Genomic DNA, 25,215 nt, shown 5'->3' on the forward strand with positions numbered 1-25,215 from the left:
CTGAATGAGATAAAGATTCTAAACAGGGATTGTCAGTAACTGCTAGAAATCATTAGCTGGATTAGGCTGATAAAATCAGTATCTGCCAGGCGGCTTTAAGATCACAAAAGGACAGTATTTTATTTCCCTGTGTGATACAGTAAGAAACAGACCCAATAAAGAGTCTTGCCAAAAATTTGCACATGCACCTGCTTATACATAGAGTTACAACTAGGTTCACCATGAAGTATATATAGCAGAACTTGACACCATAGAGTGCACCCATCCCGTCTAGATGGAAAATTCTCCTGCAGAAATGATCAAGTTTTTCAACAAACAAATGACTAGAAAGTTTTTAGAAGAGGAGAAGATTAATTATTATTAGAAATTTAGGAAGCATATCAGCCAAATTAAATATGTGGACCTTCTTTAGATCCTCATTCAGACTAACTAAAAAGACGTTTATGACACAAATCGGGATTTCAACACTATTTAGATATTAAGCATTGAGTTTTTTAATCAGACTAACTAAAAAGACGTTTATGACACAAATCGGGATTTCAACACTATTTAGATATTAAGCATTGAGTTTTTTAAGTAACATTAAGTATTGAATATTTTAAGGTATGATATTGTCATTGTGGTTATGTTTTTATAGGTCCCTATTTTTAAAAGATACATACTGGGGACGCCTGGGTGGCTCGGTCGTTAAACGTCTGCCTTCATCTCAGGTCATGATCCCGGGGTCCTGGGATCAAGACGTGCATTGGGCTCCCTGCTCAGCAGGAAGGTTGCTTCTCCCTCTCCCACTGCCCCTGCTTGTGTTCCCTCTCGCTGTCTGTCTCTCTCTCTATTTACAGATAAGAGTGAAATAATGTCAGAGACTTGATCTAGCTTGGTCGGGGGAGAAGCTGGGGCACATCTATTAGATGAAAAAAGATTTGCCATATGTTGATATTGTTAAAGCTGGATGAATATAGATGAGTTTATCATATTTACCCTTTATTTTTTAATATGTTTAAAATTTTTTAAATGAATTTAGTTAAAAGTACATTTTCTTTTATCCTATTGTGGCTTTATAAAATCCCTGTACGTATACTACTTACCAGTATTTTGCTAATAAGAAAATGATGTCTTAAGAAACCTAAGGGCGTCTGAGTTACTAGCATATTACTGGGACTAGAACATGTTGAATAATCGGATTTGATAAAGGATTGAAGGGATTTTTGAGAACTCAGAATTAAGAAGGAAGACTTTGTAAATAATGAGTATCCACTTTCAAAAAGGAAGTGTGGGATTGGATTAAGTAGACAATACACATTTTACTTTGGGGATGTAGGTAGAGAAGAGATGAGAAGATGGGGTCTTTGTAAGCTTTGGTTTAGTGGGGAGAATTTACAGGAATAGCAATTTTGCTTGAAGCAAAAAGCACCAATTATGTTTGGCAAAAGATGAGATCTAACTATAATGACAGTAATTGGTTGATAAAGATTGTGGTGAAGTTTTAAACTTTATTTGAAAAACTAATATCTATCTATTCAGAGTTAGGAATAGGGTAAAAGAATTTTTGTAGAATGAGAGATTTGAACTGTTAAGTTGGGAGGAAAAAAAGTCAAACCTTGCTCACTAACTTTGTTTTGGCATTACCATTCAAACTGTGGACCATCATTTCTAAACTGTACCTCAGGATGCCTTTTGTAGTTCAGTTTCCTTTAATTAGATTTTATCTTCTTTCAAACCACCTATAGACATTTTAACTTGGTTATTCATCTTTTTTATGTCTAAAATTGACCTCTTTCTGTCAGGCTTCTAATCTTCCAGTCCTCTTTGAAGTCATTTTCTCTCTTCTAGCCAAATTGTTATTAATTGCTTATTTGTAGTCTTTCATAATTTGTGTCCACTGTCAAACAGTCATTATTTCACATCTTCCAGTAGTGGTCTTGTCAATAAATTTTCCCTCTCCTATTCATCTCGATTATCAACAGACTACCTACCCACACTACTCTTGTGTCTTCACTTCTCCATTCATTCATAGTCAGTGGCTCTCCCCATTGCCTATATCAGAGTCCAGACTTTAGTGTGACTCATTTATCAAAATTCTTAATTATAGCATACCTTGGAAATATTGTGGGTTTGGTTCCAGACCACCACAACAAAGCAAATGTCATAACAAAGCAAGTCAAGCAAATTTTTTGGTTTCCCGTACATATAAAAATTATGTTTACACTATACTATAGTCTGTTTACCGTGCAGTAGCATTATGTCTAAAAAGACAATGAACATACCTTAATTAAAGCATATTTTATTTAAAAAATGCTAACCATCATCTGAGCTTTCAGTGAGTAGCACTCTTCTTTCTGGTGGAGAGTCTTGCCTCCTTGTTGACGGCTGCTGACTGATGAGGGTGGTAGTTGCTGTCAGGGTGGCTGTGGCAGTTTCTTAAAATAAGACAACAGTGAAATTTGCTAAATCAGTTGCCTCTTTCACAAACAGTTTCTCTATAGCATGCTGTGCTGTTTGATGGCATTTTACCCACAGGAGAAAAAACTTCTTTCTAGATGGGAATCAGTCAAATCCTGCCACTGCTTTCTCAACTAAGTTTATGTAATATTCTGAATCCTTTGTTGTCGTTTCAACAATCTTCACAGCATCTTCAGAGGTAGATTCCATCTCAAAAAGGACCACTTTTTTTCATTCATTAGAAGTAACTCCTCACTCGTTGAAGTTCTGTCATAAGATTACACAACTCAGTCCTGTCTTAAGGCTCCACTTCTAATTCTCTTGCGCTTTCCACCACATCTGCAGTTACTTCCTGCAATAGAGTCTTGAACCCCTCAAAGTCATCCATGAGGGTTGGAATCAGCGTCTTCCTCACTTCTGTTAATGTTGCTACTTTGACCTCTTCCCATGAATCAAATGCTCTCAAGGTTTTCAGTTTACTTTGCTTGGATCTATCACAGGAATCACTGTTTGTGGCAGCTATAATCTTACAAAGTATATTTCTTAAATAATAAAGCTGAAAGTCTAATGACCCCTTGATCCATGGACTGTAGAATGGAAATTGTATTAGCAGGCGTGAAAACAACGTAAATCTCATTGTCCATCTCCATCAGAGCTCCTTGGGTGACCAGGTGCATTGTCAGTAAGCAATAATATTTTGAAAGGAATCTTTTTTCTGAGTAGTAGTTCTTAACAATGGGCTTAAAATATTCAGTGGATCATGTTGCAAACAGATGTGCTGTCATCCAGCCTTTGTTGTTCCCTTTATAGAGCAAAAACAGTGGATTCAGCATTATCGTTAAGGGCCCTGTGGTCTTTGGAATAGTAAATGAGCATTGGCTTCAACTTAGTCTCCAGCTGCATTACCTTCTAGCAAGAGAGTGAGCCTGTCCTTTGAAGCCAGGCATTGACTTCTCCTCTATAGTTATGAAAGTCATAGACGGAATCTTTTTCCAATATAAGGCTGTTTCATCTACATTGAAGATTGGTTGTTTAGTGTAGCCCCTGTCATTCATTCTCTCAGCTGGATCTTGTGGAGAACTTGCTGCTGCTTCCATATCAGCCCCTGCTGCTTCACCCTGCACTTGATGTTATGGAGACGGCTTCTCTCTTTAAACCTCATGAACCAACCTCTGCTAGCTTTAGCCTTCTCTTCTGCAGCTCCCTCACCTGTCTCAGCCTTCACAGCATTGAAGAGAGGTTAGAGCCTTGCTTTGGATTAGGCTTTGGCTTAAGGGAATGGGGAAACTGTTTTGCTGTCCTATCCAGACCACTAAAACTTTCTCATATCAGTGATAAGACAGTTTTGGTTTCTTACCATTCATGTGCTCACTGGAGTAGCACTTTTAATTTCTTTGAAGAACTTAAAATCCTTTGCATTTACAACTTTGCTGTTTGGCACCATGTTTACTAAGTTTAGTCCTAAATTACTAAGTTTAGTCCTGTGTCACAGAGAATAGGGAAATCCAAGGAGAGGGAAAGAGAGAAACAGTCAGTGGAACAGTCAGAACACACACATTTACAAGTGAACTTCACCATGTCACATGGGTATGGTTCATAGCACCCCAAAACAATTAGAGTAGTAACATCAAAAATCACTGGATTCAATGCCTAGATGCCTTAGTCTGTTGAGCATCCAGCTTTTCGGTTTCAGCTCAGATTATGATCTCAGGAGTTGTGGGATCAAGTCCTGGGTTGAGCTCTGCACTCAGCACAGAGCCTGCTTGAGATGCTCTTTCTCTCCCTCTGCCCCTCCCCCAACCCCACATGCTCCCACATGCACTCTCTCTCTCTCTCTCTAAAAAACAAGTAAATCATAAAAAAAAAAAAAAAAATCAGTGGATCAGGGATTACCCTAACAAATACAATAGTAATGATACAGTTTGAAATATTCCAACAGTTAACCAAAATGTGGCACAGAGACATGAAGTTAGCAAATGCTATTGGAAAAATGGTGCCGATAAATTCGCTCAATACAGGGTTGCCACAGACTTTAAATTTGTAAAAAACAACAGTATCTGCAAAGCACAATAAAAGGAGGTATGCCTGTATTTAATCCCAATCTATTTTTCTTCATATTTGTTCCACCAAATCTCCAGTACAAATCTTTAAGTCTTTTGTAGTTAACCTTGTTTAGAATAGATATTGTCTAGAATTAGATACCACACCAATATCTGTCGTCACTCATGCCTTTTCCTTCCCCAGGAATTCTTTTTTTCCTATGCAAGTCCTGCATATACTACATATGAAGCCCATCAGACTAAGCCCCCATTACTAACCCATTTCTCTGTACAGTCGTCTGCAATACCAACTCTCTGTTGAACTTAAAAACCACTTACTATTGGCACATTGTCTTGTTTTAATAATGTTACTTTTTCATAAATCCATGGTTTGTCTCTCTAATTGAGTTGCAAGTCTCTTCTAGGGAAAATTTTGGTTTTGTATGTCATTATTGAGTTTTCCACAGTCTCGGAGTACTGTGCATATTTTAGGTGCTCAGTAAATATTTTTATGTATGAGTTATGAGTAGTGATTGGTCAGTGTCTTGAGGATTCTTTAGAAATAATCTGGGTGCTTTTTTGGTTTTGTTTTCATTTCTGTGGAGTAGATTTGTATAGTGCTCTCTAAAGGCAGGGGTAAGAGTTCAGTTGCTCTACGTGCTACCTTGAGTTTCTATTTCATATGTGTGGGAAATTTTTTTACACAAGTTAAAAGGAAGCATTAAGGAATTGAGATGACTTTGTTGTGTTATTTTAGGACTTTTTCTGTTGATATACTGCATAATATAATTTTTGAAAGAGCTTATTTATTCATTTGGAGAGCGTGTTTGTGAACAGGGGGAAGAGCAGGAGAGGGAGAGAGAATCCTAAGCAGACGCTGTGCTGAGCATGGTGCCTGACACAGGGCCTGATCTCACAATCCTGAGATTATGCCCTGAGCTGAAATCAAGAGTCAGAGGCTTAACTGACTGAGCCACCCAGGCACTCCCTACACGTATAATTTTTTAGACAGTCATTAGTTTAAGACAACTCATATAGCACTTGAATGTGCAAAACATTTAATTACATAGTATTATATGCCTAATGAATATGATACTTGAATGGTTGTATTTTGCTCAGCATTCAAATCGTGTTTTTAATTATGTTATAATTTTACTATATTTGCATGAATCCATTTTACTGTAAAAAAGCTCCTAAAACATTAGGAACAGTAACTTGGTTTGCTGTCAGCTATTGCTAGTTAGAGAGCTTTTCCATCATGTTAGTAGTGACGATTTGTAATTCAAGCATTTACACAAAAAAATAGTTCTTCTCAAAAGGTTCAGAGGTCTGTTAGAATTGTATCACTTGTTAATCACGTAATATTTTAGTAGTGGTGAGAGTGTAAGCTTTACCTTCTGGTTCTTAACATAAAACTTTTTATTTTGTTTTATAGAATAATAATAACCTGGATGCTTGCTGTGCCGTTCTCTCTCAGGAGAGTACAAGGTATCTTTATGGTGAAGGAGACTTGAATTTCTCGGATGACTCTGGAATTTCTGGCCTACGAAATCACATGACTTCTCTCAACTTGGACTTGCAGTCACAGAATGTTTACCACCATGGAAGAGAAGGAACTAGAATGAATGGAAGCAGGACTCTAACGCACAGCATTAGTGATGGACAGCTTCAAGGTGGTCAGCCCAATAATGAACTCTTTCAACAGGAGCCACAGACAGCACCAGCTCAAGTTCCTCAAGGCTTTAATGTTTTTGGAATGTCTAGTACATCTGGTGCTTCAAATTCAGCACCACATCTTGGATTTCAGTTAGGCAGCAAAGGAACATCTAACCTTTCTCAACAAACTCCCAGATTTAATCCCATTATGGTAACTTTAGCCCCAAATATCCAGACTGGTCGTAACACTCCCACATCTTTGCACATACATGGTGTACCTCCACCTGTACTTAACAGTCCACAGGGAAATTCTATCTATATTAGGCCTTACATTACAACTCCTAGTGGTACAACTCGACAGACGCAACAGCATTCTGGCTGGGTATCTCAGTTTAATCCTCTGAACCCTCAACAAGCCTATCAACCTTCACAACCTGGTCCCTGGACTACTTACCCTGCATCGAATCCTATGTCACATACCTCAGCCCAGCAGCCAAACCAGCAAGGCCACCAGACCTCTCATGTCTACATGCCTATCAGCTCACCTACTACTCCACAGCCACCAACAATTCATTCATCTGGTAGCTCACAGTCTTCTGCCCATAGCCAATATAACATTCAGAATATTTCAACAGGACCTCGAAAAAACCAGATCGAAATCAAACTTGAACCCCCACAAAGAAACAGCTCTTCAAAATTGCGTTCTTCTGGACCTCGAGCCTCCAGCAGTTCGTCTTCAGTCAACAGCCAGACCTTAAATAGAAATCAACCCACTGTTTACATAGCTGCCAGTCCCCCAAATACTGATGAGATGATGTCCCGTAGTCAACCCAAGGTCTATATTTCAGCTAATGCTGCCCCAGGAGATGAACAGATCATGCGGAACCAGCCCACTCTCTTCATATCCACAAACTCTGGAGCATCTGCTGCCTCCAGGAATATGTCTGGGCAAGTGAGCATGGGTCCTGCCTTTATTCATCACCACCCTCCCAAAAGTCGAGCAATAGGCAGTAACTCTGCAACTTCTCCTCGAGTCGTGGTCACTCAACCCAATACAAAATATACTTTCAAAATTACAGTTTCTCCTAATAAACCCCCTGCAGTTTCACCGGGGGTGGTGTCCCCTACCTTTGAACTTACAAATCTTCTAAACCATCCTGATCATTATGTAGAAACAGAGAATATGCAGCACCTCACGGACCCTGCTTTAGCACATGTGGATAGAATAAGTGAAGCACGGAAGTTGAGTATGGGATCTGATGATGCTGCCTACACTCAAGGTAATGATGCTGAAGGTGGGGTCACGTTCCATGCTGGGCTTTTTGGTGTCTGTTTGATTTCACGTGTGGAAATGACTATCAGGGTTATTAGTTCATCTTTTGTAAGTGTCAAATCACACTACTTTCAAAACCTCTGAGAGTATTCGGACAAATTGTGAATTTCATTTTTACTGCCGTATAACTTAAAGTTTGAAGGATAAGGTTATCACATCTGCAGCATAATCCACCCTGGTTTGCTTACTTTCTTAATATTTTAAGACTTGCTTTTCAGTGAATTCTCTTCTCTATGGTGGTGTTGACTTGCCTTGAAAATTTCTACAGATAAAAATTCATAAAAACACATTTTAGTAAGAGATTTAGGGGCCTTGGATAGTCAGTAAATCTGCCTGCTTTGACCAGGCGATTTCTCTATTCTTCCAGTACTTTCATTTTTCTAATATAATATTGTTAGTCTTATTTTATATCAAAATCTAACTTCTTGCAAGTCCTAGAATAATTTACCTTTAAGAGAGATTTTGAATTCTGTTTGCAGTATGTGTTTCTTTCAGCCTCCTTTAAACATCAACTAAAGCAGCCTTTCTTTTTATTTGGAACCATGGATAAAAACATTGGTGAGTCTATCTCACTTGATAATCCTTTTCTGAAATAAGCTAGTTGATATTGACATAATACTAAATTATATCACTTAATTCAAGTAGAGACAATTTCTGTCTTATATATTTTATTTGATTCCTTAAGTTACTTCATCTTCAGTAGGAAACCATTAAACTCCTTCAGATAAGAAAGTGGTGGTTCATTGTGTGTTTTCTTGACTATGCAGTTTTGTAGATTAGCTGGGAGTCCTTTAGAGCAACAACATATCGTGGTCATTTTTGGATCCCAGTGAGTTGTTCCAAGTATTGTAGGTTGGAAAATACTAGGTTATCACCCCTTTGCAACATGCAGCCCCATACAACCACTAGTACCACTTGTCCTTTTAAAATCTTCTAAAAATAGTGGTTTTACTGCTGAGCTTCTCAGAGGAGCCTAATTGTTTGGGCTTATTTTGTGTTTTAAACTACTGTATTCTTGTGATTCTCAACTCATGCTGGGCTGTGATGCTTTCAGGTTTCATAAAACACCTGTGGAGCTTTTCAGTAAGGATGCCCAAGGCTCATCCTAGACTTGCTCAGTTAGAATCTTTGAATGATGAAGTCTAGGTATGCAGGTGTGTTTTAAAGGTCCATGGGTGATTCTGATTGCACTAGAAATTGTGCTAAAACTGGATGCATTTTTGTTTAGTTTCAGCCAGTACATGAATTTTAATACACCATTATTAATTTTCCTGATATTTAATTCCTGTTCTCCCACAGTCCTCTTCTCTTTCTCTCCTTCCATCAAAATAGCAGCTTTCCTGTATTTAGATACTTGCTGTTTCTTAAATGGAGAATAAATTGTTGTGTGAAGATAATTTGATAAAGAGAATTTTCCACTGAAATTCCACTGAAATCGACATCATCACATTTAACTAGAGTGTGAATATAAAGTGTTGCTTAAACTTGTTACCTCCTTAAACTTGTTCTCTCATTGTCTTTTGAATCTACTCCAGGCAGGATTTTACCCACTATAGTCACCCAGAATGCTGTCAAGATCATGAGTGACAGCATTGTTACAAAATCCATGGTCTCCTTTCAGCCCTCAACTTCCTTGATGTATGTATCAGCAGCATTTACCAGTCAAGCACCCTCTTCACTGTGAAACATTTTGTTCATTCAACTTCCAGGATACTACTGTAGAATTTCCACCGCTCTTCTTATTCTTCGCTGATTCTCCCTCCCTCATCTCTTACCTCTTTATCCTTCCACTTCTCGAAGAAACGAGCTCAAAACCTTAAAGCTTAATCCTTAGGCCTTTCTCTTTTCTGTCTGTACCATTCCCTAGGTGATCTCATTCAGTATCATGATTCTAAATATTATGTGCTAATGCTGGAGCACCTGGATGGCTCAGTTAAGCATCCCACTCTTGATTTCTGCTCAGGTTGTGATCTCAGGGTCATGGGATCAAACCCCATGTTGGACTCCGTGCTCAGCGCAGTCTACCTAGAGATTCTCTCTCTTCCTCTATCCCTCCCCTGTTGGCATGTGCGCACACTCCCTCTCTCTCTAGATAAATAAAATCTTTTTAAAATAATAAAAATAAATATCATGTGCTAGTGGTTCCCAAAGTTGTAACTCTAACCTGAACTTATTCCCCGAATTTCAAGCCAGTTGCTTTAACTATTTAATATCTCCATTTGAATGTTTACTAGGCATCTCGAAATTTCTGTATCTGCAGTACCTTCTGACATTCCACCAGCTTACTCCTCCTGTGATCAGTCCTCCCATCTCAGTTAGTGGCAACTTAAATTTTTTAGTGCTTAGGCCAGATACTTCAAAAACACCCTTGACTCCTTCTTTCTTTCATATTTCACGTTTAATTTGACAGTAAAATATGTCAACTCTAACCTTTAAGGTGTATCAGAAGTTTTCTCTCTTCTTACCACCACCCCATGTCACCATTAGATCTGAGCTACCATCATCTCTCAAATGGATTATTGCAGTAGCCTACCTGCTTTCACTCTTTCTTCCTTGTGGTCTTTTTTCAACTCAGCAGCCAGAGAGACTGTTAAAAAACATGAATGAGATTATCTCACTCCTCTGCAGATGATGGCTGTTTCATTCAGAGTAAAAGCTATGAAGCCTTACATGACCTACTACCCATCCCTCATCTCTTTTCCTTCTGCTTACCACTTCACTCACTGTTCCGGCCCTGTTGGCATTCCTTAAACATGGTAGGCATGCCTTAGGCTCTTCATATTTGGCTGTTTTCTATGTCTCAAATTCTCTTCTCCCAGAATCCATGCTTATCCCCCTTCAGATCTTTACTCAAATGTCACCTTCACCCTTTCCGTGAGATTATCTTTGATCTTCCTATCTTAATCTCCACCCAGCATTTCCTGTCTCCTTCCTTGCTTATATTTGCTTGGGGGGGGGATGAATAATATTAAGACACAATAGCTAATACCTGCTAAAAGTTTACTATGTGCCAGGAAGTTTTCTGAATGCCCATTCATTTCTCACAACCAAGTATAAAGTAGACACTAGTACTATTCCTATTTTCAGATTAAAACACTTAGGAACAGGGGCCACCTGCATGACTCAGTCAGTTAAGCGTCCAGATCTTGATTTTGACTCAGGTCATGATCTCAGGGTCACAAGATCGAGCCCCACATTGGCCTCCATACTGAGCATGGAGCCCACTCTGAATTATCTTCTCTCTTATTTATTTAATTTATGAACATACTGGGTAAGTAAGAACCTTGCCAAAGGACAAGTAACAGAGTCAACGGCATTGTAATATCTTCCCACATTTTCAAAATAAACCCTCTGGAAAGATGCTTCTTTTCCACATTTTCAAAATAAACCCTCTGGAAAGATAGTTCAAGTTTGTCTTGTAGCTTCACGTCACCCCTGGTACATCATTGTGGGGACCACATGTACCCCAGTTTAAGAAGTGTGAAGCTAAAAGATCACTCAATGAAAAGTAAAACAAAAACAGGCAGCTATAGGGAAAGAAATCACAACATACGGTTGTAATTAGGAAAACAATTTGAAAAATAAATACCCTGGAGTGGTATAGGGAACACCTTCTAAAGGCATCTAAAGGTTAAAAAAAAAAAAAAAAAAAAAAAAGATTAAAAAAATTGCTGATGAGTGCAGGCTCTGGTCTGAGAGCTCAAAGTCTACCCAAATAGCAAATAGCAGGGTTCCTCAGAATCTGCCACTCAGATTACTTCTCTTCACTAACAGCCTTCAGAACATTTAAACAACCATGCTCACTTTCTTTAAACATATCTACGTGTGAAATTCTGAATTTCATAACATCCGTGTGGCCATGCACCCTTGTATTTTCTCCGTGCGTGCACACCGTATTGGGGAGATACTGTTCTGCAGCCTTCCATCTCGTTTCCTTCTGTTTCGTATGGAACTACTGTTGTTGACCCAGATTTATGCATATCCAGTGACAAAGTTTTGATTGAGTGGGGTTTTTTTGACTCGGTTCTATTAGTATCAAAGGATTGTTCTTTTCTGAAAATACATCATTTTTTTTTAAAGATTTTATTTATTTGATAACAAGAGAAATCACAAGTAGACAGAGGCAGACGGCGGGGGGTGGGGAGGTGTGGGAAGCAGGCTCCCCACTGAGCAGAGAGCCCGATGTGGGGCTCAATCCCAGGACCCTGGGATCATGACCCGAGCTGAAGGCAGAGGCTTAACCCACTCAGCCACCCAGGTGCCCCAAAAATGCATCTTTTATGATGTTACCTTACATGTACATGATGCTCTGCCATTCCTGTAGCGCTCACTACCATACTACCAGAGAATACTGATCTTTAAGCAAGCATCTTTCCTCAAATCTGATTTCTGTGGGGTTGGCAATAAAGAGAAAGGCAATCTCTCTTCCTCCTGCAGTGAAATTGATCTTTCTATAGTTCCTGGAACATACTGTTTCCAAGTAGGAAAAGAAGCTGAGCCAGGTACTAGAGTCATAGGAAAATATTTTTCTCAGACTGAGGAGGGAACAAACACATAGATACATTTGGTAAACAAAATGCATTTTTTTTTTCATTTGTATTTCATATAACATTTTAAATCTACAATAAAACATTTCAAAAATGAGAATTTATGTTTTAAAAAGATGCATTGTTGGATATGCCCTCTGCTATAGAATGAGCAGAAGAAAAAGATGTAAATTAATGAAACTTCTACCACAATCCTACTTATTTCTCCACCAAATCTCCCACTGCCACTGCTAAAGGAAATAAATTGCACTTGAGTCTTTAAACTACCACAGGAACCAGAGACACAAATGATTGCCCAATAGAAAAGACAAATTCAGGTTTGAGAGAAGTTCCATTTCATAGTCTATGGATATGAAGAAGACTCTTATTTTACCTGCTAAGAAGAACAAAGATTGAAGCAAAAATTGTTCAGCAGCAGTAAGATTACTTTGTGGCCAAATGGCTCCATTTACCCCCCTTCAGTTATACTACCTGACTCTACCTAACTTCTGAAAGTACCAGTAAATACCTGATTATTCACTGTATTCTGAGGCTTTCTCGTGTTTTCTGTTCATAGAAGTACGCTCTTAGTAACACTGGCAACTGCTGTGATGTGGAGAACAAATGCTTCACTCATTCAAACCAGTTTTCCTGGCCAGGGAAAAGGCCTGCTTTCTATGCTAGAAGCTCTTAGAAACTACCGCTGCTGCCCAAACATGACTTCTCTCTGTTACTTTACAGAAATCCGTCTGTGCGGTGTTAAAAGTTACATATGTAAGGTCATAAACATTTTTAATGATACTTCAGTACTCTCCTTCCAGTTGTATTTATAGTCCTGTCATATTGTTAAGCAGTAGCCTTGACTTTGAACCTAAAATAGAAAAACAAATAAGAAAACTTACGATGTGAAAATGAGCTTCTTGGACTTTGTATTTCGTATTCCTTGTCATTTTCTTTTTTATCAGTGCTTCTCTCCAAATCACAACACCTTTCTGTTTAATAAGATTTAATAAAAATGCTTAATCATGACAAAAATTGAGAGAGCTAAGTATTCTTTCCAAGTGGAGATATAACTTCAGTTAGTTCAGATTTTTTATTTTGCCTTTTGCCTTTATTTTATGCGCCTACTGATTAGAAATGCTTTTTTTGACTTACTGTGTTGACCTTGAGATTATGTTAAGTAATTAAATCAAAGTGAAGCTTAATTGACATCAACCTGTATAGAATTTTCATAGTTTCTTCCCAATCTCAAGACTAACTACCTTTTTAAATTTGAAATAAATCTCAGGGTTGGAATAGACTTTAAAATTCATCTCAGATTCTTCAAAGGTTATCTAATCCATTTGCTTATCCAACACCTTAATCCTACAAGGTCCCCAGTAAGTATGAATCCATTCTGTACATGCTTGCATAGCTGAAGAACACTACACTCCTCTAGCAAGTTATTTCCTATATTAAACTGACCTTTTTAAAAAGTATTATGCAACATACACATATGATAAAAGAAATTTCAACCCCCTAAAAAAGGAAGTTAGAATAAAAATGGGTCTTCTTTCAGCCCCTACCTTAATCCTTCCACCAGCCCTCCCAGCGCTTAACTCTCAATGGTAACCTCCGTTAGCCATCTTTATCCTCCTTGGCTTCATAATCACAGGCGCACACACACCCCATCTGTAATGGGGATACACTATCCATATGTGGTGTGTATACATGAATACACATATGCAGGATTTTATCATCTGTACATACCCTTTGGTATATATAATGTAGAGAGAGACAACACAGTTTTTGCTTAACATCTTAAGGTCATTGTTTTGGCATGTACAAATCTATCTCATTCTTCCTTAAAAAGTTTAGTCATGGGGTACCTCGGTGGCTCAGTCAGTTAAAAGGTTTAGTTATTATTTTAATAGCTTTATTAAAATAGAGTTAATCCCATGAAGTTCACTTACTTACAGTGTACAAATCAGTGATTTTTGGTATAGTCGCTTACATGCCACCAGAAACAACAACCAATGTTAAACATTCTTCTCCCCTCAGGAAGAAACTGCACACCCTTTAGCCATCACCTGCCTGTCTCATTACCTCCAGCCCTAGTCCTAAGCAGCCACTCATCTACTTCTAGATTTACATCTTCTGGATACTTCATATAAATGAAATTATATAATACATAGTTTTCTGTGACTGGCTTTTTTCACCTAGCATGATGTTTTAGAAGTTCATCCATGTTGTAGCATGTGTTAGTACTTCATTCCTTTTTATAGCCAAATAATGCACTAGTGTAGAGAGAGACACGGCACTTTTGTTTGTTCGTTCATCAGTTGATGGACATTTGGCTGTTTCCATCTTTGGGCTATTACAAATAATGCTGCTGTAAACATTCATGTACACTTTTTTGTGGACATTTGTTTTTATATCTCTTGGACATATACTGGGAGTGGGATTCCTGATTCACATGGTAATTCTCTGTTTAACCACTGAGGAACTGCCAGACTGTTTTCCAAAGTGACTGCACCATTTGGCAGATTCCACCAGCTGTATATGAGGATTTTGATTTCTCTGCATCGTCAACAATATTTGCCATAGTTTGACTTTGAATATTGCCATCCCAGTAACTGCAAAGTCGTATCTCCTTGTGGTTTTGAGTTGCATTTCTCTGATGGCTAATGACATTGAAGGTTACTGCGGTGTTTATTGGCCATTTGTCTGTTTTCTTTGGAGAAATACCTATTTATACCTGTGCGCCCATTTAAATTGGGTAATTTGCCTTTTTTTTTTTACTGACTTAGGTGAATTCTTTGTGCTTTCTAAATGTAAGTCTCTTATATGATTTGTAATTATTTTTTCCTATTCTGTGAATTTTCTTTTTTTTCCTTTTTTTAAGTAAGCTCTACACCCAACATAGGGCTTGAACTTACCACCCCCGCAATCAAGAGTTGCATGCTCTACCAACTGAGCCAGCCAGGCATCCCGTCTATTTTCTTTTTTTTTTTTTTTTTTAAAGATTTTATTTATTTATTTGATAGATCACAAGCAGGCAGAGAGGCAGGCAGAGAGAGAGGAGGAAGCAGGCTCCCTGCTGAGCAGAGAGCCCGATGCGGGGCTCGATCCCAGGACTCCGAGATCATGACCTGAGCCGAAGGCAGCGGCTTAACCCACTGAGCCACCCAGGCGCCCCCGTCTTTCTATTTTCTTAATAGTGCTCTTTGCAGCACAAAAGTTTTTAATTTAACTACAGTCCAACTTATTTATTTTGCTTTTTCTCCTTTCATTGCTCATGTTTTCGGTGTCATATCTAAGAATCAGTTGCCAAATCAGAGGTCATGAGAATTACTCCTATGTTTTCTCCCAAGAGTTTTATAGTTTTAATGCTCATATTTTGATCTTTGATGTATTTTGAGTTAATTTCTATATACTAGTATGAGGTAAGGGCCTAAGTTCATTCTTTCACATGTGGCTTATCCAGATATCCCAACACCATCTGTTGAAAAGACTTTTCTTTCCTCACTGAATGGTTTTGGCACCCTCATAGAAAATCAGTTGAGGGGCACCTGAGTGGCGCAGTCAGTTAAGCGGCTGCCTTCAGCTCAGGTCATGATCACAGGGTCCTGGGATCAAGCCCTGCATCGGGCTCCCTGCTCAATGGAGAGCCTGCTTCTCTCTCTCTCCCTCTGTCTGCCGCTCTACTTGTGCGCTCTCTCTCTCTCTCTCTGTGTTAAATAAATAAAATCTTTAAAAAAAAAAAAAAAGAAAAAATCAGTTGACCTTAAGCACATGGGTTTATTTCTAGACTCTTAATTATTTTTCATTGATCTATATGTCTACCTTTATGTCAGTACTATACTGATTGATTATTGTTACTTTGTGGTAAGTTTTGAAATTGAGACATGTAAATTCTGCATTGTTCTTTTTCAAGATTATTTTGGCTATTTGTGGTCTCTTGTTCCACATAAATTTTAGAATCAACTTGTCAATTTCTACAGAGAAGTCAGCTGGGATTCTGATAGGAATTGCACTAGAATATTTTTCTACATATACTTGATTTAAAAAAAAATACAATCAAAACAAAAGGGTATGTACTGAAAAGTTCCCCTCACCAGAGACAACCAATAGCTATTCACAAATATTTCATTTTGTATTTTTCTAAAAATTGAAACTGTCTACCAAGCATATATATATGTATATAAATGTATTTATATACATATATACACACATAGTTAACACCTCTTTTTGTACAAATACAACATTTTGCTTTTTGTCTTTGTCATTTTTTTGTCTCTGTCTCTTTGAGACTATTCCATGTCAGCAGGTGCAGATCTCTTTTCTTACAAAATGGCTGTGTAGTATTTTGTGCCATAATCCATAGCCAGGCCTTTCTTGATAGATAGACCTTAAGGTCTTGTTTTTACAAACTGCTGCAGTAAAAATCCTGTACATACATATTTATGCCCGTGTCCAAGTATGTTGGCAGAAGAGATTAGATTACCAGGAGTGGAACTGCTGTGTCAAAGGATATGTGTGTTCTGAAGTTTGATAGATACATCTTTTAGCCTTGGTTATGCTTCAGTAACAAACTGGCTTTAACAACCAAGGTTTATCTCTAGCTCACCTGCCACTATAGATTAGCTGGTGGGCTCTGTTCCGTATCATCCTCACTTAAGGACCCAGGTTGGGGGAAGCTCCATTCCATGCCCCCACGAGTGGTCAGGCAAGACAAAAGAAATACAGCAAATCGGTACTGATTCCTTAAGCTTCTACCCTGACATATTACTCTTTAGTAAAGCAAGTTACTGAGCCACATCTAACCACATCTGATTGCTAGACAATGGGGAGGCATAATTCTACTATACATACCCGGAAGGCAGAGAGCCAGAAATATTTGGTGAAGGACACCAGTGTCTACCACAGAACACATTGCTACCCGGAAGGCAGAGAGCCAGAAATATTTGGTGAAGGACACCAGTGTCTACCACAGAACATGTTGCCAATTTCAAGACTCTATCTACCAGTTTATACTCTCATATTTGTAATTATGGCAACATTTTTTTTTTGCAACATTTATAAGGATGTTCCTTTCTTCGCTCCCCTACCCATCACTATGTAGGTGATTGAAAAATATGTATATATCTTTGTCAGTCTAGCAAGCTAAAATGTATTGTTTTGGATTTTTAAAAATTGCATCTTTAAATATGAGTGAGATTGAGCATCTTTTCCTGTATTAATTTTTAAGCCATTTATATTTTGTGAACTTGACTGTTTTTGTGGGATACCTGGTCTGTTTTTTTCTAATACATGATTACTTTTAACTTGATGAATAAATTTTTTTGTTTTATAATTTTTTTTTTACTTTTGTATGTTCAAATTTGCCAATCTTTTTTTCCTTTCTGGTTTCTGGGGTTTATGTCTTATTTAGAAACTAGCCCTTCGGGGCACCTGGGTGACTCAGTGGGTTAAAGCCTCTGCCTTCAGCTCAGGTCATGGTCTCAGGGTCCTGGGATGGAGCCCTGCATGGGTTCTCTGCTCAGCAGGGAGCCTGCATCCTCCCTCTCCCTGCCTGCCTCTCTGCCTACTTGTGATCTCTATCTGTCAAATAAATAAATAAAATCTTTAAAAAAAAAAAAAAAAGAAAGAAAGAAACTAGCCCTTCACAACATTCCAGTATTTCAAAAGACCAGAAATCTTGCACATACCTTCTCGTAAATTGTAGTGATAGTCTTTGAACTATATAGAACTGGCCTCATTTATCTTACCTGTGGCAACCCTTCAAAAATTTGAAAATAACTACCATATTCCCACTTTAAAAGGATAAGCCTTTTTAAACTGTAAATGTCCCCAGTTTCTTTAATGGTTCATCCATTTGTATTTCTTGGAGGCTCTTTTGGCTTCTCTAAGGCCTGGTTTTCTTTTTCTCTAAAACAAAAATTTTAGATAGTATCTGTATCTTAATGCTGTAAGTTTGCATTTAGAATCTTACTTATGTACAAATTAGGCCAAAAAAGTGTTACCTAGCAGAAGTCTCATACTCATCTATTATTAATATGAAGTATAAGTAATTTAAGATTCTTAAAAATAATTACAGGAGTTAAGCATCATTCCTCATAGTTTTGTTATTTCTGTTACCCAGATTACAGGCCTAGTTGCAGCACTGTTGAAAGATCTGATTTCAGACTCTCCTTAAAAATGGGAAAGTAGATGAAAACATCATGATGTTTATTTTAATGAGTAATTGCCATCTTTGAATCCTTTGTGACTCCATCACTAAACAAGTGACAATAATTACACATTAGCATATAAAACGAATACCCCTGCTGTCAACAGTCAGAGTCTAGAAAAGTCTTGATTTATTTTAGAAGCTGACATTGTACCTTGTTAGGTACAGTCACTTAGGCATGTACCTGACTTAGGCATATAAAACCATTATGACAGACAAAAGTATAAAAGACATTAGGAATAAATATCTATTATGTTTCCAATGGCAAATTTCTCTCTCTCTCTTTTATAATAAGCCCAAGATCTTTGTATCCGTAAATACCTGTTATATTTTCCAGTGGCAAAAGTATTCTTTTAAAATGTGCACTGCATACTCCACCCCCCCTTTTTTTTAACTTTTGGAGGAATTAGATGTTATTTACAATATTAAATACCTAAAATTAGTAAAGCTAACATCATCTGAAACTTGAGGTGTGTTTTTCTAATTACAAATAAAGTTGAGTAAGAAAGTGTTTCCATCACTCCCTGGAAGTTGACAAAAGCTGGGTAAAGACTAAGCTTTCTAAAACTGCTGCTTAAAAGAAATGCCTAGAGGGGTGGCTGAAGGGCCCTAGTATTTGAATTAACTAATAGTTATTTTAACAACCACAAGAGGGAGTTGCATGCTTAAATTATTTCAAAAGGTACTGAATATTTTTTCTCTGTTATTCATCTTCCCTGTTTTTGTATTTCAAAGGTAAAGTAGATGGGTTTAGAAAACAAAGTCGATGTGTGATCGAGATGTTAAATGCATAAGTTATTTTATTTTCTTGGTAGAACTAGCATATAAAAAAAAGCTACCTTTCTGCATTGTGAGCAACCTAGAAGTCTTGCCATATTTCAAATGTATTCAGTTGCACTGTGATAAATACTAAAGGTAAACATTCAAGGAAACTCTAAAATAAATTTCATGTTTTTCTTTTATTAATATTTTTATCTCTTAGACCAAAAATTAGTATTTTACTCTGTCATTCATTGAAAGTCAAATTGTCATTATTTTACATTTAACAGATATTTATCAAGTGCCTACTTGATAGGTTGTCAAGGTTTAATACTAGATACCCCGTGGTACAAAACTGAATTCAGTGTTTACTCTCAAGGAGCTTGAGGTTTAGTTGAGACATGTACTTAATAATGAAAAGTCAAAAATGCTGCATTTTTCCAAGTGTAAAATGAAGTGAACTAACAAAAAAAGAAAGTTTCTCCTTTAGTGGGATATTGATTTATAAATACAAAGTAATAATATATAAGCTCTTGAAGTAGTTCAACTTTGTTTCCTTCCTTGACATTTTACTCATGGTATTATTTAATGTCCTTTGAACAGGGAGTATAGAAATTGACTTAAATTCCTTAACTATTAAAATTATCTTGGGGGTGCCTGGGTGGCTCGGTTGGTTAAGCATCTGACTCTTCAGTCCAGGTCTTCAGCTCAGGGTTATAAATTCAAGCCCTGCACTGGGCTCCACATCCAATCCAGGAAATCTCAGATTCCAGAATAGTAAAAATGTAATTAATGTGTTTTTGGCTGAATGAAATACTGTTACAATGCAAACATCACAAATAAAACTAAAGCACAGTCTTTACCAATGCCTTATTGTAGTAACTACTCATGTATGACTGGATATTATTTTACCAAGGTATGCATGCTTGTATACATTTATATATATTTTATAGTATCTTATATAGTATAGTTATAGTATCTATATACCTATAGTATACTATAGTATTACAAATATAGTTATAAAATGTAAATATGTATCTAATATATATAGACACAATTAGGTATCTAGGTTTAGGTTTATCTTTAAATTATCCTTGTTTCACATTCAGTGAACTCCTTCAGTTTAAAGGCTAGTGTTTTCTTTCAGTTCTGAAAATCCCCTCCTGATTCCTGTTTCTCCATTGTTTCTTTCTAGAACTTCTCTTATACAACTATTTGACTTCCTAGACGAGCCTACTCTTTCTCATCGTTAATCCTCAAATATTCTACCTCCTTATCTTTCCTGTTCTGTAATTGAGTATACTTCCTTAATTTTTGTTCCAACCCAGACATGACATTTTCATTTCTGCAAATGCTGTTTTTAATTTCTAAGAGCTAGTTATCTAATTCTTTTCTCACAGCAGATTGTTTTATGGGTATATGAATATCACAGATCACTTAGTGATGCTAATTAGGATTTAAGTTTTTGTCTATCTCCTAAATTATCTCTGCTTAATCTGGGTTTAATCTTTCTCTTTATCTAGATCTTTTACATGTCAAATGTTCCTGAAATATGTGGTGATCCATGGCTGTTGGTTTATATATAAGAATGAAGGACTGTGAAAGCTAACTCCCTTAGGTAGAGCCTGATTCAGACCAAAAGTGTCTTATTTATAAAAATACTGTAATTGGGGCGCCCAGGTGGCTCAGTTGGTTAAGCACCTGCCTTCAGATCAGGTGATGATCTCAAGGTCCTGGGATCCAGCCCCATATCAGGCTCCCTGCTCAGCAGGGAGTCTGCTTATCCCTCTCCCTCTGCCCAACCCGGCTCTCCTGCTCCCCAACTCGTGCTTTCTCTCACTCAGTCTTTCAAATAATTTTTTTTTAAAATGACTGTAATTAATTTTCTTCATTATGAATGATAACAGTTCTTTATGTGTATGTAGTGTATAATGGTTTATATGGTAAAAGTTAAAATTAGGAGACAGACTACAACTAGAGAACAAGAGTTCATTGGCTTTAGCTGAATTTTCATGATTTACCTTGACACCCCTCTTTTCTTTGTCATTCATCTTTCCCAGATTTCTATCTAAAAATCCCAAGCCACAAATGAAAGTGAACTAGACACATAAAAATCCAGGCCCTTAGAAGAAAGAATTGCTAAGAAAGAGAGAGTCATATATCTTTCCTGCTATCTTCAGAGCATTTTTTATTTTGTTTATAATTGACAGACATACTTAAGAAATCCTGAATAGTCTATAAACTACATTTGTCACTTCTAAGTAATATAGTCATTATAACTCTGCTCTAAGTTTTTTTGTTTTCACTGGAAAGAAATCTCTCATAAATTCTCAGACTGTGGATTCACAATATTTTACTTTAGGGCTTCAGGCTAATCATAGGATATATCTTGCCATTTTCCCCAAAGGCAAGCCATGTCATTAGCCATTGTAAAAACGTCTCTCTTTATGAATGTAATATTTTTTTCTATTTCAGAAACATTCTGAAGAATTTACTCTTTAACTTCAAAATATCCCCACAACCTTCAGCAGATCTGGCTCCTTCATTTTTCTAAATCTTTTTTGAATCAGATTTCTGGCTGTTGTTAAAAGATATCTCCTACTAATATTGGTCTTCTGTCTAGCTCTCAACTCTGTGGTTTACTTTCGTATTTTGATAGAAACATTAAAACTATCATATTGGGGATTACTAATGGAGCTCTTTCTGACTGGAAGAGTGTTCAGCCCCTCTCCTGGAATGTATGTTCTGAGATACACTGGTTGGAAAATAAATTTGAATGTTCTTCTATGGTTTTCGAAACAAAGTTGGATGCTAGCTACACCCCTCCCCGAATTTTATCATTAAGAAGCCTCTTTATCTCATAACATACTTTGCCCTAAAGTCTTATTTTTTTTTTTTTTTCTGAAATGAGTATTACTACACTTGGTTTATTTTGATTTTATACTCACCTGGTATGTCACTTTCAAAACTTTTCTAGTTGGGGCACCTGCCCAACCAAGGGCAGCTAGCTTTCGATTTTGGCCTACTTCATGATCTTGGATCTTGGCGCCCTTCATGATCTTGGATCTTGGCGCCTGGGGATCAAGCTCCCTGTCAGGCTTTGCGCTCAGCAGGGAGTCTGCTCGAGAATTCTGTCTCCCTCTGCTGCTCCCCGAACCCCCAGTCCCATACATGCCCTGTCTTTCTGAAGTAAATAAATAAATCTCTTAAAGAAAAAATAAACACTTCTCTACTGGCCAAGATTTTCTCTATATCTTTGGTTTTCAGTAGTTTGACTATGGTATGTCTGGTTTGTTTTGTTTTAATACTATTTGGAGATCTCTGGGCTTCTTTAATCTGTGATTTGTTGTCTTTCCTTAATTTTAGAAGATATTTTCCCATTATCTCTTCAAATATTTCTTCTGACTTGTTTTTCACTGATTACATGTGTATTCTTAGACTGTTTGATATTTCCTGCATCTCTTGGATGCTTTATTCTTTTTTTCAATTTTTTCTTTGTGTTTGGGTAATTTCTGTCTCTCAAGTTCACTGATTCTTCTGTGTCCAGTGTGCTGGTAAGTCTGTTGAAGGAATCTTTTTTTTAAAGATTTTATTTATTTATTTGACAGAGAGCTGGAGGGGGAACCCAACAAAGGGGAGGGGCAGCAGGAGAGGGGAAAGCAGGCTTCCCACTGAGGAAGGAGCCCGAGGCAGGGCTTGGTCCCAGAACCTTGGGATCATGACCGGAGCCTAACACAGACGCTTAATGATTGAGCCACCCAGGTGCCCCTGTTGAAGGAATCCTTTATCTCTGATGCCATATTTAATTTCCAGCATTTGCCTTTTTTTTATAATTTACATTTCTTAGATTATCTCTTCGTTCCTGCCTGTTGTCCACCTTTTAACTAGATCCTTTAACATATTAATCACAGTTATTTTAAAATTCCATCAGGTAGTTCTAGCATCTGGGTCATCTTTTAGTGTGGTTCTGTTGATTGCCCTATCTCTTGGTGATAAGTTGGGTTTTTCTCTTGCTTTTCTGTGTGTCTCATAATTTCTTGTTAAATGCCAAATGTTGTGTGTAAAAAAAAAGAAGAAGAGACTAGATAAGTAGTATTTACACCCAGAAACAAGAACACCTCTCTTTTCTGTGGGTTATTAAAGGGCTGAGTCAGTTCAATGAGGTGCGGAGCTGGGTTCAGGGTATGCCTTTAACATACCACAGACTTTGAATATCCCCAGCAATTGACTCCTTTTATTTTGCGTCTCTTCGAGTGGTACCCAAAGCACAAAATGTTTATTTTACTTTAGTCCTTTTACTCCTGACCTTTCTGTGCTATGATGAGTCCCCTTCTACTCAAACTTCCTAATATGATCAAGTCTCCACATGATCTGATAAAGGGCCAAATAGTAAATAAACTGTGTATGATTTTGCAAGCCGTGCAATTTCTGTCACAGCTCTTCACTTCTGCTGTTGTAACACAAAAACAGCTACAGACATTAAGTAAACAAGTAAGCTTGGCTGTACTTTGGTATAACTTTTTTTCCGCAGAACAGGCAGTGGGCCGTTTTTGTCCAGTGGTCCACAGTTTGTTGACCACTTCTTTAGGGCCTTCTTCTTGCGCACACACACACACACACACAAACACACACACGCATCTCTCCTACCTCTGTAGTGTAAGCTCCACAAGGGCAGGAATTTTTCCTGTTCATTGATTTCATAAGTAGACTCTCAATATATTAAGAAAATGTGTGAATGAATTGTTTTAAATGTGTTCTTATGAACAGCATATAGCCAAATTTTAAAGAATCTAATGTGCAGATCTCTTGTATCTAAACAAATACATTTAATTAAATTACAGTTGTGATTACTGATATATTTGGAATTATTTTTGTCATGATTTTTTTATTTTCTTTTTTTTCCTTTTTTCCTTCTTTCCTGCCATCTAAGTTTAACCAGATAATAATAATAATAATTTCTCCTTTTGTTTGGTCTTTTAATTTAGAAACTGCATTCTATTTAGCTTTCTCTAGTAGTGATCCCTAAATATTTAACATGTGTGTGTATTTTTTTTTAAGTAGGCTTCACGCCCAATATGGGGCTTAAGGTCAGTGACCCCAAGATCAAGAATCACATGCTCTACTGACTGAGCCAGCTAGGTGCCCCAACATGTGTATTTGGTTTAGCAACATTTGAGAGTATTCCTAAATACTTTGAAGACCTTAGAATGCTTGTCTGGTCTTCACATTTCCAATTTCTTGTTATTTTCTAATGTTCTAGTTTTACTTTTTTCTAAGCAATTTATGCTACCCCACCCACTGCCATGGTCTTTCTCCATTGTTTTAGAGTTAGAACTTTATTTGAATTTATTCATCTGTTCTTTCCTTTTGTATTAATTTCCGTCTTATCAAAAAACATTAGTAGTTCTTTCAGCTGCAATCTGTGGTTGGTAAATTCCCCTAAACTTTATCTAAAAATGTATTTATTCATCCATGCTCTGATAATCTAGATGATCAAATTATTGCATTATCTTCTGGATTCTGTTATTTCTTTTTTTTTTTTTTTAGTTTTGGAACATTTTCAGCAAGCATCTCTTCAAATTTTGCCTCTCCTCCATTCTTTCTGTTATCTTCTTCTGGAACTCCTTTTTAGACTTACATGAGATTTTTTAACCCCTTTCATGTTTGCTGTCGCTTTATCTCTGTGTGTCTAGGTAATGATCTTAGATTTATCTTCCAGGTCACTAACTGTCTTTGACTTTGTCTAATCTGTTGTTTCATCTGTTTGACTTTTTCATTTCACTGACTATATTTCTCATTTCTAGAGTTGTTTATGGTACTTTTCCTTTTTTTTTTTTCTTTCCAGATTTTTATTTAAATTCTATTAGTTTAACATATAGTGTAATATTGGTTTCAGGAGTAGAATTCAGTGATTCATCACTTACATAGAACACCCAGTGCTCATCACAAGTGCCCTCCTTAATGCCCATCACCCACTTAGCCCATCCCCCACCTACCTCCCTCCATTAAGCCTGTTTGTTCTCTGTTTAAGTGTCTCTGACCCTCTGTTTAAGGGTCTCTTATGGTTTGCCACCCTCTTTCTCTGTCTTTTTTTGCTATCCACTTCTTTCTCTCATATGTTCATCTATTTGTTTCCTATATCCCACATTTAAATAAAATAAGATACTTGTCTTTCTCTGACTGACTTATTTTATTTAGCATACGTACCCTAGCTCCATCCAAATTGTTGTAAAAGCAAGATTTCATTCTTTT

The 25,215-nt window shown here is 37.2% G+C and overlaps 1 protein-coding gene across 2 annotated transcripts in view; it reads left to right on the top strand.

Moving 5' to 3' along the window:
• The window catches only part of TAB2 (TGF-beta activated kinase 1 (MAP3K7) binding protein 2), a 66,033-nt gene that overhangs the window by 23,534 nt on the left and 17,284 nt on the right, over positions 1-25,215 (top strand). For both annotated transcript variants that reach the window (XM_032873150.1, XM_032873151.1), the window contains exon 3: positions 5,914-7,414. In XM_032873150.1, coding sequence (XP_032729041.1) covers positions 5,914-7,414 — 1,501 coding nt within the window. The remainder of the gene's footprint in view (positions 1-5,913; positions 7,415-25,215) is intronic.

This window comes from Lontra canadensis, unplaced genomic scaffold (assembly GCF_010015895.1).
Source record: "Lontra canadensis isolate GAN:19392208 unplaced genomic scaffold, GSC_riverotter_1.0 scaffold47, whole genome shotgun sequence".
NCBI lineage: Eukaryota > Metazoa > Chordata > Mammalia > Carnivora > Mustelidae > Lontra > Lontra canadensis.